Source organism: Dermacentor albipictus, chromosome 3 (assembly GCF_038994185.2).
Source record: "Dermacentor albipictus isolate Rhodes 1998 colony chromosome 3, USDA_Dalb.pri_finalv2, whole genome shotgun sequence".
Classification (NCBI taxonomy): domain Eukaryota; kingdom Metazoa; phylum Arthropoda; class Arachnida; order Ixodida; family Ixodidae; genus Dermacentor; species Dermacentor albipictus.
The window spans coordinates 470,257-486,358 of NC_091823.1; the positions used below are offsets into that span (position 1 = coordinate 470,257).

Sequence of the window (16,102 nt, forward strand, 5' to 3'; positions counted from 1 at the left end):
AGGGTGCTATGGTGGGCTGATCCTTACATGAGTGCACCAAGTGGATCCTGGCTCAGACATGCATGGTGGTTTGTAACACGAGCCAATCCTGCAGGAAGCGCAACCCTGATAACCTTGATTGTGCCATCAAACTACGATCACTCAGGTATAGAATGTGGACCTAGCTTCTTTGTCTCTTCCTCCAGGTATGGCACCTCGCATAACCTGGCATGCTACGTGCCTGCTTTCAACAAGAAAAGAATGCTGCGCCGCAAAAAATAGAGTACAGTAGACTTCCATTAATTCGACTCTGGTTAATTCAATTTTTTGGTCAATTCAATCCTGAATGAAGGTCTCGGCCAGTGTCCATGCATTTCTATGGGCCGAAACTTTAGTGATATCGATCCTAAAATTGACCTTCGCCGGATAATTCGAACTTCACCAGTCAGCACACACGCACCTGACCCTCATGGTGACGTAAATACCAACCACTCTAGTGGTAGCGTGTCTCTGTGAAGCTTAGGGAACAGTGAATGTGCTGAACACATGTCATCTACCATCGAAAACGCTTATTTCAAGTCTGCCAAAGGAAGATTTTCAAACAATAACCGTAACTCACAATGGCTAACTACAGTATTTACCCGATTCTTATAAGCATTTTTTTTTTTCTTTTGTAAGAAATTTGGCCAGGAAAGTGCCAGGGCATTGCAATCGGATAAGAAACCAAAACTGCCTTTATGGCGTTTGTATGCTTTACTGTTTCATGCCAATGTAATGTGGCGAAACTCACTTAAATAAACCAAACCAGTTACCACAGTGCAACACATATCACCCTTTCCCATTCTCTTTGCTGAAAAATCTAGTGCGTGTCAGATTTCATACTTCATTTAGAATTTTTAATGCTACCTCTACGCTAGTTTTCTACTTTTGACACACAGAAGGCAGGCATGCGCTTGATTCTGGGGTGTGTTTGAATCGGGCAAGTACAGCCAAATGACTCAGCGGTGTGTTCCGACGATTTTCTGCCTCTTATTTAATTTGAAGCACCATATAATTAGATCAATTTCAACGGTCCCATCAGGGTCAAATTAATGTAAGTTAACAGTAGTGCCCAAGTTAATGAAGCATAGATTTAATTGCTTCTGGTGACACCAAACACTACAAACACCAAGTCTGAGGTGGCACAGGAAACGGAGGCTCCCCGTGCCAAAAGCGAAAACCTAAAAGGGTGCTGCTGGCACATCACTGCAGGAAAGTAGCTCCACGCAACACGCACGGAAGAGAAAAGTGTACCCGCAGCTGGGCTGTATACTCACAATGATGACCAATGCGTGTGCTCATGACAGCTAGGGTAATCTGTTAGCTTGGGCCTCAGATCAGTGTGGCATGGCATAGTACAGTCATGCACGAGCACCATGCACCACTTTTCAGCGTAACATTTGGAAAAGGAGTAACACAAGATACGTGCTCAACACAGATGCAAGGTACTGTAGATGTGCTCTACTCCAAGCAATACCCAAAAATGCTGGTGGACGAGAGGAAAACTTGGCAGACTCAAATGCATAGTTGATGTTTACGTAACACGTGTGGGGCTTCAGGCTAATGTGCCCGGACCCGGCTAGCTAAGGTCTAAGGAGACACGCAGATCGTCTCCACACTGCGGCGCACGCAAGCGGCGGGTTCGCTGACTCACCAGTAAGGCGTAGAGACGACTACAGCCATGGTACCAACAAATGGGGGTTTATTCCCTGTTAAGTACAAAATGCGCGTACTATACAGGAATACAGCACTAGGGTGGCAGTCACAGACTACGGTTGAAAGCTCCCAGGAAGTCTGCTCCGCCACACTGGCTCTTCCGAGCAGGTTCGCCAGACAGAAAGGGGCTGTCTTGCTCAGAGGGGCGCGGGACCAAGTGGGTCCGCACGTCCGACAGCCAAGAGCACCGAAAGTCAATCTGTCGGGCAAAAGCACCCGTGTACCTTTGATGCTGAAGGAGAGAGAAGCCGAAGAGAGGGCGAGAAGGGCCCGCTCCTCAGGCACTGTTCTTACGCTCGGCACACGGCGTAACATGAGCCATGTAGACAAGCAGCAGGCTCCGCGTCGCGCTGGCACCAGTGGCAGCGGGGTATGTAAGTACACTATCCAAAATAAGGCTGGAACTGCATGTCCACATCGATGGCGCGGGCGAATGGCCCATTAACAGGAGATAGGGGTCCCTATCTCCATTAACAGGAGATAGGGGTCCAAAAGGGTGAAGACTCGGGCCGTCCCATAAGGGAGCCGACCGGAATCAATGGCGAAGCTGACATCTGACCTGTTTTATGCGAAGCATACTAGCTGCACAACCACGCTCTTCCTTGCTGCGCCGCGCGCGGCCGCATAGCTACCATATGACGTCATAACAGCTGCAAAAGCGGAGGCTCAACTCGTGCGCTCGCTTGCGGCTGCGTAGCTACATAGCCGGGTCTCAGCTCGTGCGCTCGCCTGCATGAGTTGTTTCTTCGTCTAGCCGAACCAAATATAGCCAAGCAACAGCAGTTCACCAGGCTAAACAGTGGTTCAACAACTAAAATAAAGGCTAGTACGCTTCGCATCCTGGGCTTAACCTTAGCTAAGCCACAGCAATTTTTTATTTCCTTAAGTGAAAATATCGAAGTCAAGAACTCTCGCCAGGTGGGTCGGTGCCTCCGGCTTGCGGTGAAAGGACAGAGCTGTGGAGGGGTGCCAGCGCCGTCACCTGCTGGTCAACTGCCACGATGGTCGCCGCAAACCCAGGATCCAAGGCGAGAGCGCCGACAACGGAATGCAACAGGGCAGGGTTGACATCCGGGTCCGTGTTCTTCAGCACCTGGGTGACTGGATCCGTCCCGGACTTCCCGGCGGCTGGCTCTGTCTTTTTCATGTGAAGCTTGTGCACCCCGCTGGAGTCATGGGACCGGCACAGCCGCAGCACACCGGAGTCGCCGCAGTGCACTGCCGAAGGGTCAGGAGCCATGACTGCTCCACCCAAGGCCTCGACCATGGCTGATACCGTGCGGCCGCGGAAGATGCGTGGGATCTCTCGCCCATTCCATGTCGTTCTCCACTTTTCTCTGTTCTTTCCAACATTTCATCGACACGAAGCAAAGTGGCGCTTCGGAGCCGGATTGTAAGGCCCACGTAGCGACGTGGTGGCGCAAAGGCAAATGAGAACCTGGCTGTGGAGACAAATGTAACGACTGCACCGGGAAGGATGTGGAGGTGGCAGAAGCACTAGACTGGACCACAGGTCGGGCTGTGGTCTCAGGATTGAGTGCAACCATAGTGGCTTCCCGGACGGCTTGTGACTGGAGGTGCCTGCGAAGGCGGCGACAGCTCCCGTGAGACCTGGACGAGTCGGTCAATGTCCTCGAGGCCCGTTGGGATGGGTTCATTGTAGGCGTGTGTGTAGCACCAGCCTCATAATATTAACACTTCAAGCAACTAAGTTCGCACTCCGATGACAAAAACAACACACCAACAGTGAATTTCACAGTCCGACGACAATGTTCATACACAGAACATGAAGCTCATGCTGCGTCCGCCAGCTTGCCAAATGCCACATCGCTCTGGCACATGCACCTTTGCAGGTGGCTACCAGAGGGAAGGAGGAGGCTCACGGAAAGGGACATATTGGGCTGATGGTAGCCTCAAGCACCCCTTCGGCCAGCGCTAAAACACTAACCGTGCCTTTCATGTCATTCAAGCGCCACTGGAGGATAGAGTTTCCCGGGCACAAGCAGTAAGGGAACGGCTAGGTTCGCTTTCGGAGCTCACACCGGCGGGCTTGTGTATCACTTTGATTTACCACAGTCTTCAGAAGGAGTTGCGCACTACGAAAAAGCGTCTTATTCGGGTAAAGAGTGCCTGTTTTCTGCTTCAATGCGTGTGTTCATGCTATAGTCATACCTCTCCTCTTGCTAGCGCAGCAAGCAATAAGGTCCCTCGATCCACCAGTGAGAAGCGGTGACTAAGAGCGTTTTCGCAAGTTATACCGGCGAATGCGCAGAGCCGTCTTGCTCGGTTGCGCTTGCTGTGTCTCTTACTCTTCCCAGTTGCTGCTTTTGGCAACGAAAGGTTTGAGGTCAGAAACGTTCACTGGAACGCCGGATGGTCTACCGTTTGAGTCCACCAGCTTATACACAAGAGGTGACATTTTGGCCTCCACTCGATATGGGCTCGACCACTTGGCCGACAGAGAGGCTGAGATGCCCTTTGTTGCGTCAGTCAGCACATGAACGAAGTCACCTACTTGATAACGTACTATGCGACCGGTCGTATTGTGCTTTCTGTCCAGCGCGAGCTTTCGCCAGGTTAGTGCGGGCATGAGAAAGGGCCTCGGTCATCCTATCACACACTAGCACCGCGTAATCGGAGAGCAACTTGTCCCATATGACGCATGCCGTTAGCGTTCCGTAGGGGAAAAAGTTCCACCCACTTCGTGAAGTGATCTGTGACGGCCAGCAGGAATGTATGACCTTGCCGGCTTCTTGGGAAAGGTCCCACAATGTCACAGGCCACGATTTACCAGAGTAGCTGGCTCTCGATCGGCTGCATGTGGCCGGAGGGTTTGCCACCATGGGGCTTCACACTCTGACACACGCGGCATGAGTGAGAATAATGAAGTACATCGCGCTTCATGCCTGGCCAGGTCACAGAGCGGCACAACTTAAGATAAGTCTTATGGCCACTGGCGTGTCCGGCCAACTGTGAGTCATGGAAATAGCTCAAAGTGGCCTTCCATAATGATATCTTCAGCCTCCCTGATGATATCTTCAATTAACAAATGGCCCTCAGCCCCCAGTGGCTGCCGAGCACCTGACCAAGGCGGCGGTCAGACTTGCAATGCAGCAGAGGGTGCTAAGAATCTCTGGGTCCGGACAAGCCGCCAAAGGAAACTAACCCTTGCAACGTTTAACACCCAAATTTTCTCGAGTGAGGCTAGCTTAGCAGGACTCTTCGAAGAACTATCAGACATTGTTTGGGATATTATCGGCCTTAGCGACATTAGAAGAACTGGTGAGGATTACACATTGCTGAATAACGGCCATGTCCTCTGCTATAGAGGTCTCCTGGATAAGAAGCAATGTGGGGTAGGATTCCTAATCCATAAGGACACAGCGGACAAAATTGACGAATTCTACAACATCGAGAGGGTAGCAGTAGTCCTAATAAAACTGAATAAGAGGTATAGATTAAAGATAGATAGTGCAAACCTATGCTCCAACGTCCAGTCACGAAGATGAGGAAGTAGATCAGTTTTATGAAAATGTTGAATTAGCGATGAGAAAAGTGCAAACATGGTATACAGTAGTAATGGGTGACTTCAATGCAAAAGTGGGGAAAAAGCAAGCGAGTGAACAGGCTATTCACAACTACGGTGTTGATTCTAGAAACGCTAGAGGAGACGTGCTGGTAGACTTTGCAGAAAGGAATAAGCTGAGAACAACGAACACCTTTTTCAAGAAACGTAGTAACAGAAAATGGACCTGGAAAAGCCCTAATGGTGAAACAAGAAATGAAATTGATTTCATACTTTCTACCGATCCCAGCATAGTGCAGGATGAAGAAGTGATAGGTAGGGTAAAGTGCAGTTATCATAGGTTAGTGAGAACCAGGATTCACCTCAATTTGAACAGATAAAGAGTAAAATTGGTCAAGAAGAAAACAGGTCAACTTAGAGGCAATAAGGGTAAAAGCAGACAAATTTAGGCTGGTACTTGCAAAAAAATATGCAGCCTTAGAACAGAGAGATGATGATGCTGACATAGAGTTAATGAATCAAACCGTAACGAGGCTGGCTTCAAAGGCAGCAATTGAAGTGGGAGGCAAGGCACCAAGGCAACCAGTAAGCAAGCTCTCACAAGTAGCAAAAGACCTAATAAAGAAATGACAAAGAATGAAAGTGTCCAACCTAAGAGATAAGATAGAATTCGCGGAACTGTCAAAACTGATCAACAAAGTAAAAATAAGCGATATTAGAAATTATAATGTGAGAAAGACTGAAGAAGCCATAAAAAATGGATGCAGCCTGAAATCAGTCAGAGGGAAACTTGGCATAGGACAAACCAAGATGTATGCACTGAAAGATAAGCAGGGTAATACCATCAGCAATCTCGAAGGTATAATAAAAGCAGCGGAAGAATTCTATACTGACCTGTACTGACCTGAGTCACCCCAGAGGAGTCAGGATACCTCCATTAGAAACAGTAATTAACAGGAAACATAAGCTCCTCCTATAACTAGTGAGTAGGTCAGAAGGGCCTTGCAAGAAATGAAACGAGGAAGAGCGGCAGGAGAAGATGGAATAACAGTTGATTTAATCAAAGATGGAGGAGATGATTGGAAACGAGGAAGAGCGGCAGGAGAAGATGGAATAACAGTTGATTTAATCAAAGATGGAGGAGATGATTGGAAAACTGGCGGCTTTTTATACGAGGTGTCTATAGACTGCAAGGGTCCCAGAAAACTGGAAGAATGCAAGCATTATACTAATCCACAAAAAAGGCCGACGTTAAAGAACTGAAAAATGATAGGAATTCATTGGCTTAATTCCAGTGCTATACAAAATATTTACTAAAATACTCTCCAATAGAATAAGGGCAACATTGGACTTTAGTCAACCAAGGGAGCAGGCTGGCTTCAGGAAAGTATACTCTACAATGAATCCCATCCGTGTCATTAATCTGGTTATTGAGAAATCCGCAGAATACAATAAGCCTCTCTATATGGCTTTTATAGATTATGAAAAGGAATTTGATTCAGTAGAGATACCAGCAGTCATAGAGGCATTACGTAATCAAGGAGTACACAACACTTACGTAAATACCATGGAAAATATCTGCTGAAGTTCTATAGCTACCTTAATTCTACACAAGAAAAGCACGAAGATACCCATAAAGAAAGGGGTCGGACAGGGAGACACAATCTCTCCAATGCTATTCACTGCGTGCTTGGAAATATACAAGCTATTAAACTGGGAAGGCTTAAGAGTAAGCATCGACGGCGAATATCTCTGCAACCTTCGGTTTGCCGATGACATTGTTCTATTCAGTGACAATGCAGACGAGTTGCAACAAATGATTGAGGACCTTAACAAAGAGAGTGCAAGAGTGGGGTTGAAGATTAATATGCAGAAGACAAAGATAATGATGAATAGCTGGGCAAGGGAACAAAAGTTCTGGATCACCAATCAGCCTCTAGGTCTGTAACCTTTACCTAGGTCAATTAATCACAGGGAACGCCGATTACGAGAAGGAAATTCATAGAAGAATAAAAATGGGCTGGATCACATACGGCAGACATTGTCAGCTCCTGACTGGAAGCTTACCACTATCATTGAAAAGGAAGGCATACAATGAGTGCATTTTACCAGTGCTGGCATATGGGGTAGAGACTTGGAGACTGACAAAGCAGCTTGAGAACAAGTTAAGCACTGTGCAAAGAGCGATGAAACGACGATTGCTAGGCATAACGTTAAGAGACAGAAAGAGAGCGGTTTGAATCAGAGAGGAAACGGGTATAGACGATAGTCTAATTGACATCAAGAGAAAAAAATGGAGCTGGGCAGTTCATGTAATGTGCTGGTTAGATAACCGTTGGACCATTAGGGTTACAGAATGGGTATTAAGAGAAGGGAAAAGCAGTCGAGGACGGTAGAAGCCTAGGTGGAGTGATGAAATTAGGAAATTTGCGGGCACTAGTTGGAGTCGGTTGGCGCAGGGCAGGGGTAAAATTGGAAATCACAGGGAGAGGCCTTCGTCCTGCAGTGGACATAAAACAGGCTGTTGATGATGATGATGATCTCCAAAACTCAAGATATGCAACCTCCAGTACTAAATACGCAGGAAGTCTGCACACATTGTTTCATGCCATATAGACATGCCCACTATTTGCACACATGGCAGATTATATCTAAAATGGAGCATGGGCTGTGTATGTGCTCGGCCTTACTGGCAGGCAGGTGCAGCCAAGTCTGCACTAGAAAAGGAAATGCAGGCCAACCTGCCCCCCACTTCCACCCCTCATCATGCCACCATCCTTCTCAGCTAACCCTTGCACAGAAAGCTTATTACACACTAGACACGATGGTATCTTCTTGTACTTGGTCGAGTGGCATGAAATTTGAGAGGTACATTTGTAAGCAGCCACTTGGAATTCAACCATTTGACCATCTGCAGCCACGAACATTTTTATTTGTTGCTTTCGTATTCCTTCAAGGCAGCAGTGAAATTTCATTCTATTAAAATCATGCATAAACATTCTTCATATGTTGAGGTTCTAAATACATGGTGTTCTGTGGACAAGAAGTTATGAAAAATTAAATACTATGTTACATCGTGAATTTCGTTATATCGAGGTTCAACCATAGATAGTTAGTCCATAGAAAGTTCATGAAGTAGCCTAAAAATGCAAATGCATTAAAAGTCTCGCATTCGTACAAGCAGGGCTTGCCTGTTCTGTGTGCGTCTCATGGTACCCTTCGGAAGGGCAGGATCCCTGAGATGGGTAGCTAGCTGTTGGGGGCGTGCTGCCTTTGACTGCCCTCCAGCACTGTGCCATCAGCCGGCCCAGCACGGTGGTCGGGTGCAGGGCTGCCAGTGTAGGCACCAGGGCCTCAGCAAAGCCTCGCACTCCTTCCAGCAGAGGTGGCGACACCAGCAGTTGTACATCTCCTTGCAGGCGCACCACCACTGCACTGCGCAACGATAGCGGCTGGGCCCACTGCTGCTGCTGCTGCTGCTGCTGCTGCAACATACACATGCAGGGACAGTCAGAGTGTCATGCTACAACAAGGACTGGTGCCAAGTTTTTGAAACCTGTGCTGCCTTTTAATGTGCCACAACTCTCAATGCAGCCACTGTGACTATGTACAAATATCTCGGTATTCATATTACAACAAACTTATCATTGGAAGCGCATATAAAACATGTTACAGCAAAAGCATCTAACACACTTGGTTATCTAAAACGAAACCTACGTGAAAGCCCTTCAGCCACTCGTGAAATAGCGCACAGAACCTTTGTTCATTTTCAACTTGAATTCGCTTCCGCCATCTGGTCGCCACATCAGGAATATTTAATAAATTCTCTCGAATCTGTTCAAAACCGTGCCGCACGTTTCCCCGTGAAAGATTACAGTAGGCATTCTACCGTTACTGCTATAAAGGAATCACTATCACTCCCATCTCTTGAATCTAGAAGGACGATAACTCTGCTTTGCTTACTGCACAAAATCACTCAAAGTCAACACGCAACTACATTGCCTCTTTCCCGCCCATTTCGCACATCTCACCACTTATATAACGCACACAATCTCAAACATGTGTTTGGCCACACATACGCATTTAACAAATCTGCATTACCTCTAGCAACAGCAGCTTGGAATGATCTTCCAAGCTGCAGTGTTGAAATTAATAATCTGGACTCGTTTAGAGAAACAATAAAAAAATTGATTCCGTAGTTATGCGCACACGCTTCATTTGTACCATGTGACTTGACTGTCGTCATTTTCACTCCTTGCAAGCAGTTTATAAGTATACATGCGTTTGCAGTTCTTTACCAGGAGTTCGGTGAGCCATGTGCGTTTCTGATCATCTAGAGTGTTGTTGTTCTTCGTGTGCTTGATGTTAATCAGTGTCTGTCTATTCAATTTTTTTCAATTGTTTGATTTGTTGTTGGCTATGTTCTCCTGTTTTCGCTACATGTTGTTTCTCTTACCTCCCTCACGCAATACTACAGTTGGAGCCTATGAGGTATGTGAATAAATAAATAAATAAATAAATAAATACGACCCACATTCCAAGAACTTGTTCTTGAGTAAGCTGGTCCGAGCACTGTGCATGCTAGAAAACGCACTACAGCCCTAAGATTACCAAAATAGTTTATTTGTGTCTGGCAACACCTAGACTGCAAAAATGCCTGGCCCTGAGCTGGCACGAGGATCAAAGGGGTACCGTGCCAAAAGCAAGCAAAAAAAAAAGAAGAGAAGTCGGAACCCGTTTTACAATGACCGTCAACAGTAATGCATTTAGCAATGAATCAATGTAGCGATGCAACGTAATGCCACGAACAAAACCAGTTATGTGTACTGTAGGCTGTGGGGATCCGCGACTCTCACGCGTCACCTGATATGTTGCTTTCCCGCATGGCTCTCATCTCCTGTAATACGGCTTCACCATGTGGCGTGGCGCCAGCGGCAGTAGGTCTGGTTGAAGCGCAGTACAAGAGATGGCGTGAGTGTTTCTTTGCTAATGCCACCTAACGGCGGGGTTACTTGGGCGCAAAAAGGAGAAGGCTCTTTCTCTTTGGCTTGGGATTGGCAAGCGGCGCGGACGTTCCGCGCGTGCTCCGATCCATGCTTCTGTGAGACTATCTCACGAAACCTATCCCGGAATGGACGAACCCGATCGTTCGAATGTGCCACTGTTCGCGTGACTGTACGCGCGAACAACCGACATTGGTGTCCTGCATGGGGCGAACATATTCACTTGTTATCCGGTCGCGGTGAGTCGGACTTCCGCAATTTGTCGCGCGCCCATCGGCATGTTTTGTGGATAGCAACTCAGCTAGCAGGCATTACATCTACGAAAGGTGCAATAAATGCCCTTGTGAATGTTTGCACTACTGTGTTGTCGTTCTTTTCTTCCAGGAGCACGGATGAGAACCCCACAAGGCATCTACTGCACTGGGATTACTCTTTCACGCTTCCCTAAGAATACTCGGCGCCATCTAGCACCGCCACCGTGAAGCCTACATGTGGCAGAAATGCATGGCATGCTGGTACAGGAGAACACTGAGAAATGTGTCACATGACACCCGAGCTCCTTTCATGCTTCGTGCTGAACATGCTGCACCATCTAGGGGCTCAACCGAGACGTCTGCACATCGCATCCGAGACAAGAAGAGCGTTATGTTAGTGCCTGCGAACACTGAGGATTGTTCCCTAGCTTGCTGCACACTCAGTGGCATATACTCAGTCACCCAAGTTGGTGAGAGGTTTGTTGAAGAACGACACACATCCAATGCATTCATGGCGCAGCACCCTATACCCCATGCACAGCACCTATAAGGCCACCACTGAAAGCTGCATAGCAGCGGCCATCGGAACCGCAGGCCTGCTTCGCGCCGGAGACACCTGCTTCCACTGCAGGCACGACTGAAGTGCGTGCATGCAATTTGCCGCTTGTGCGCGTTCCAGATAGTTACTTCTGCGGTGTCAGTGTGCGCAAGGAAATCACACTATACAATAGAAGACATGTGTCCGACTTCACGGCTGTCTAGGACGACATTGTCTCCTTACGCGCCAAGTGTTTGCCTTAGATGAGAATCAACAAGCTTGCCTACGAACTAGAGCACATTGCCAATATGCCACTTTCATTACAATGCCCCGACCGCTTACCACTTCATTTGTTGGTCCGTGAACCAACATTCTTTATGCACACACTTGCTTCGTTTACATGCTGTGCATTTTTATAGTAGGTTGAGGGAGTGCCATCGTGCCTGTGAATGCATGGTTTGTACAGGCGCGGCCATGTTAGAAGCCAGCGACAGTAAAGCTTGTAAATCAGCATGATGAGCTTTAGCAAAATAGCACATAGAAGACTTTAGCAGTAATTAAGGAATGATTGTTTTTATGCTTTTGTCTGTAACAAGCATGTGACGCCTCCTTGGGCATAATCTTTGTTGGCTCACCAGGCTTGGTGGCCTGCTAGGCTAGGTAGGCAACATTGGTCACCGCACCCAATAAACACCGAACAGCTGCTCGGGGTCAGTCATCGTTCGTCAGCACCACACTGCGGAGCGTCTGTCTAACGGAGGGCGTCTCGAGCCTTCCCTCATTAACAACCCCAGGCGGATCGTGACACTGGAGACGAATACTCACGGATCGTCCCATGCCACTGTGAGCGGCAAAACACTGCCCCCCGTTGCTGCCGCCATGCCGCTGTATGGAAGGGTCGAGTCGTTCGAGGGAGATGGGTCCGCTTGGCCAATTTACAAGAAACAAGTCCACGCGTTCTTCCGGGCAGACGACACACCCGAGGCCAAACAGCGGGACGTTTTCCTGGCCAGCTGCAGGACCTGCGTCTGCAGTGTCCTGCTCGACCTTCTCAAGCCAGCCATGCCGCATGTTAAGATGCTGAGTCAGCTGCTCGCCATACTGCGCTCGCATTTCAACCCAGCACCGTCCACACTAATGATGCGTTTCAGCTTCAACAACCGGAGCCGCCGGGAAGAAGAGACCCTCGGGCAGTTCGTTGCTGCGCTATGAGGATTAGCAAGTGCTTGCGTTTTCGGGGACCAGCTGGACTCGCTGCTCCAGGCCCGTTTCATCTGTGGCATCAAACAACCTGCAATGCAGACGCGACTCCTGTAGCTTCCCAACCCCTCGCTGGATGATGCCATGAAGGCGGCACTGGCAATGGAAGCTGTCGCCAAGGACGCCGGCGAGATTGCCCGTGCGACTGGCTCACCGTTGACAGAAACGGCAGTCAACAAACAAGTTGGCAACAAAGCGCAGTACTGGCGGTCGCTGTGGTAGTGCCCACTCCCCTTCACAGTGCCAGTTCTCTAAAGCACAATGCTTCACATGCGGGAAAACTGGGCACCTGGCATGGGTATGCCAAAGGGGAGGACGAACAGCAAACAGCAGCAGCTTCCTGGCTCAAGCCCAGGTACCCCACAAGCCTGCGGCCAGGGTAGCCGTTGCAAGGGTATGCAGTGGGGGCATGCGGCAGCAGGCTCAAGTTCTTCCGCGGCCAGGCTCCACGTCGTGGCCAAGGACTCGCCGATTTTTTTACATGTAGCACTTGTGCGCAGCACCTATAGGGCCACCGCTACAGGCCTTTTACCATCGTCTGTGCCACCATACATGCTGACCGTCGAAATCTGCGGGCACCCCATTTTCCTAGAGCTAGCCAGAGGGGCCAGCGTGTCTGTCATGGCTGGGAAACGGTTCAGGCGTACCTTCCCCAGCATGTCCGTCAAGGCTTTGGGCGTGATGCTGTGCAGCTACTCCGGATATCTGGATATTTTGGGGGGCAAAATTTTTGTTAATGGCAATAACCGCTTTTTCTTTAAAAGTACCAATAGGCAAAACAACGAAGCTGCCATCTTTTTCTGCTTGCAGCAGGCACAGGTCTTTCTGTTTGAAGTAGGTCACAATACGCTGAATTGAACACTTTTTATCGCCCCAATTGCGATTCGCAGCACTTTTGTGAAGACAGTCAGTGACCTCAAGTTAATACCTTTCAAGCTGTTCCACTTCTGCTTTTGCCACCATACTTCTATTCAGTGCAGATAAATCATGTGCTGTTATTTTTGGTTTCATTTGGGCACGTAATGTGGCTACCGAAGGAATATTGAGGAAAACATAAGATGCTTGGCCCACAGAGAATAATATGCATATTGCTCGGCATCCTAAATCAGCAAGACAAGACATTCCGGAGAGGTTGCGCTCAAGCTAATGCGTTGCAATCCATTGAGTCCGCACAGTGATGGCGGCGAGCGACAATTTTTTCCTTTTCTCGTCTGCTAGCCAGAAAGCGTCCAAAACTCTACCAGGCCAAAATCCACTTGGCCAGAGAAAAACGAACGCTCACCGAAGTGCGCCGCGCGGTGGTCAGGGCAACACGTGAAAAACGTGTGCGCTCTGGCTCGTTCTGGCAGCCCGCAGGTAGCGAAAACAGGAAAATTGAAGAGGCTCAATGTGTCCACACGAATAAAAGTCAAAGAAGAAAAAAAAACATAGTTACCTTTTCTGGCTTTAGTGTCTTCACATGGATGCGCTCGTGCAGGTGAAAATTTGTTGATGTACTTTTCTGTGACATGACGGCATAAATGAACAACTACAACGCTTCATCTCATCAGACCTCGCTGCATGCTTTGTCAACTTGTCTGATAGTGTGTGGATACGGCTTGTCTTGTTGTATGGACCGACGTACAACTTCAGAGAAGTCAATGCGCCTTTGACGTGAAATGTTTATGACAACATTACACCCACAAAGTTCCAGAATTGAAAATCTAAAGCAAGACGTTGGAATTGTCAGTGCACCTTTTGCATCAAAAGTTTATAAGAACTTTATACCCATAAAGATTCAGAATTGAAATCCATGCTCTCCATAGATTCCATGGCCTCTGCGAGGTGCCACGACGAGCCCGCTCACCATCAATATGTCCCGAAACTTTGAGCTCGGTTGGGGCTTCTTGCGTTATGGAACTCCAGGTGCATGGGCGTTGCCAAGAAATCCAGCCCGAGTTTGCAATGTTCGCGGCGAAATGTCTTTTTCAGCATGAAAGACATAAAATCCAGAATGATTTCCCGCATCGAGGGTTGTTTTGGTCAGCAGTGCATGATAGCACAAAAAAATTTCAAGGGGGAAGGCTGAAGCCCCATATGACCCCCCCTACCACCCACCGGCTATGCCCCTGATAAGGGTAACAAAAGAAAGATGTTGGTGTTCAAGCATTTCCTTAATGTTTAGAAGCATAGTTCTCACATGTTTCTTGAATTTATATTCAGGCAGTTCGAAATTGGTGCAAGTTAAAAATTTGTTCAGTATTGCTGGTATGTGGTATTGAAGAAGACATTCTCCGTAGCTTGACCGGGAAAATGGAACTGGTATACTCTAAGTTGATTTTGGAGAGTGTATCGGAGGGAGCTATCAAATGAATGCTGATAAAGCTGGTTTTTCTTTGTATAAAGTAGTAATTTAAATGTGGGCACGCCAGCTGGTCATCCGTCAGAGCCATGACCAACCCGTTGACCAACGCAGATTCTTCTATCCGGTACGACAGCGATGGCTGGCGCCCTTCAAGATACGACCGGCAGCATCACCCCTGCACTCCCGTTTATACTCTGTGGAGACTGCGCAAACAGACCTCAGGTGGATTTTTTGGGCAAGCCTTCACCGGAAACCAACGCACTCAACTTCCATTCCACCCGACTACTTAAACACCCTCCTGCCCCAGAATACTCTCAGTAGGCACGCCAGCTGGTCATCTGTCAGAGCCATGACCAACCCATTCATGTTGTTTACGCAGGTTAGTAACACATACTCCTCCGTCAAAACGTCTCACTGCTGTCTAGTCCAGCTGGCGTACCCTTCAAGCGTTAGTATGCATGTTTGTTTAAAAATTTTTACTCTCGTTGCTGCTGCTCAGTGGGGATATTGAATCCAATCCTGGACCCACTACTGAACAGTTGCTGAGGGAAATTCTTGATGGACAAAAGAATATGCAGAAGCGATTAAACACCATTGAGTCTAAACTTGAGAACGTGGAAACCATAGCAGCCAAATATGCGGAACTCGGAGCACAATTCGAGAACATGCAAAGAATACAGAATCTAGAAAAGAAACTAATAGATTTAAAGGATAGGAGCAGATGAAACAACCTATTAGCCTTTGGCTTTAAAGAAGATGTGAACGAAACACCGGATTCGCTATTGACCACATTAAATGAAGAATTATTTTTAAAGCACTTAGGTTATTATCTTCCATTGAAAGACTGCACATGATGGGCCATAAGCAGGCAAAGAATCACCAGCGTATCATTCTAAATTTAAAGACTGCCGAGAAAAAACAACCGTGCTGAGTAACTGCCACAAGCTCAAAGGGCAAAATATATCAATTTCAGAAGATTTTCCAGCAGACACATGGCAGATAAGGAAGCACCTCTGGGACAGCACAGCTGAAGATAGGAAAGCAGATGCCAAAGTAAGGCTTCGGTATGACAAGATAAAGGTTGACAATCAAACGTATCGATGGGACAGCGCTCAGATGAAACGCATACCTGTCACCTTCCGTCGAGAAAACCCTAAAGGACTGCAATGACCCCATTCCTGTGTTAAAAAATTTTTTTAAATGTTTCGGTGTCCACACATAAATGCTCGGAGCATAGCAAACAACATTGCCGAATTGGAGAGTATTGTAACTGCCCACAAACCCCATGTTCTAATAATAACAGAAACCTGGTTGCATAGTGATGTCAGCGACTCTGAAATAACACCTCGCGGTTACGGAATCTACAGACATGACAGGATTCCCGTGGCGGCGGCGTTGCCAAGAAACATTGAGTGTTGCTAGGATGCCTGATAATGCAGGAAT

The 16,102-nt window shown here is 47.7% G+C and overlaps 1 protein-coding gene across 4 annotated transcripts in view; it reads right to left on the reverse strand.

Moving 5' to 3' along the window:
* The window catches only part of tweek (transmembrane protein KIAA1109 homolog tweek), a 576,634-nt gene that overhangs the window by 301,613 nt on the left and 258,919 nt on the right, over nucleotides 1-16,102 (reverse strand). For 3 of the 4 annotated variants that reach the window (XM_070534912.1, XM_070534910.1, XM_070534914.1), the window contains one exon: nucleotides 8,452-8,745. In XM_070534912.1, coding sequence (XP_070391013.1) covers nucleotides 8,452-8,745 — 294 coding nt within the window. The remainder of the gene's footprint in view (nucleotides 1-8,451; nucleotides 8,746-16,102) is intronic. The other variant, XM_070534911.1, reaches the window with a different exon arrangement.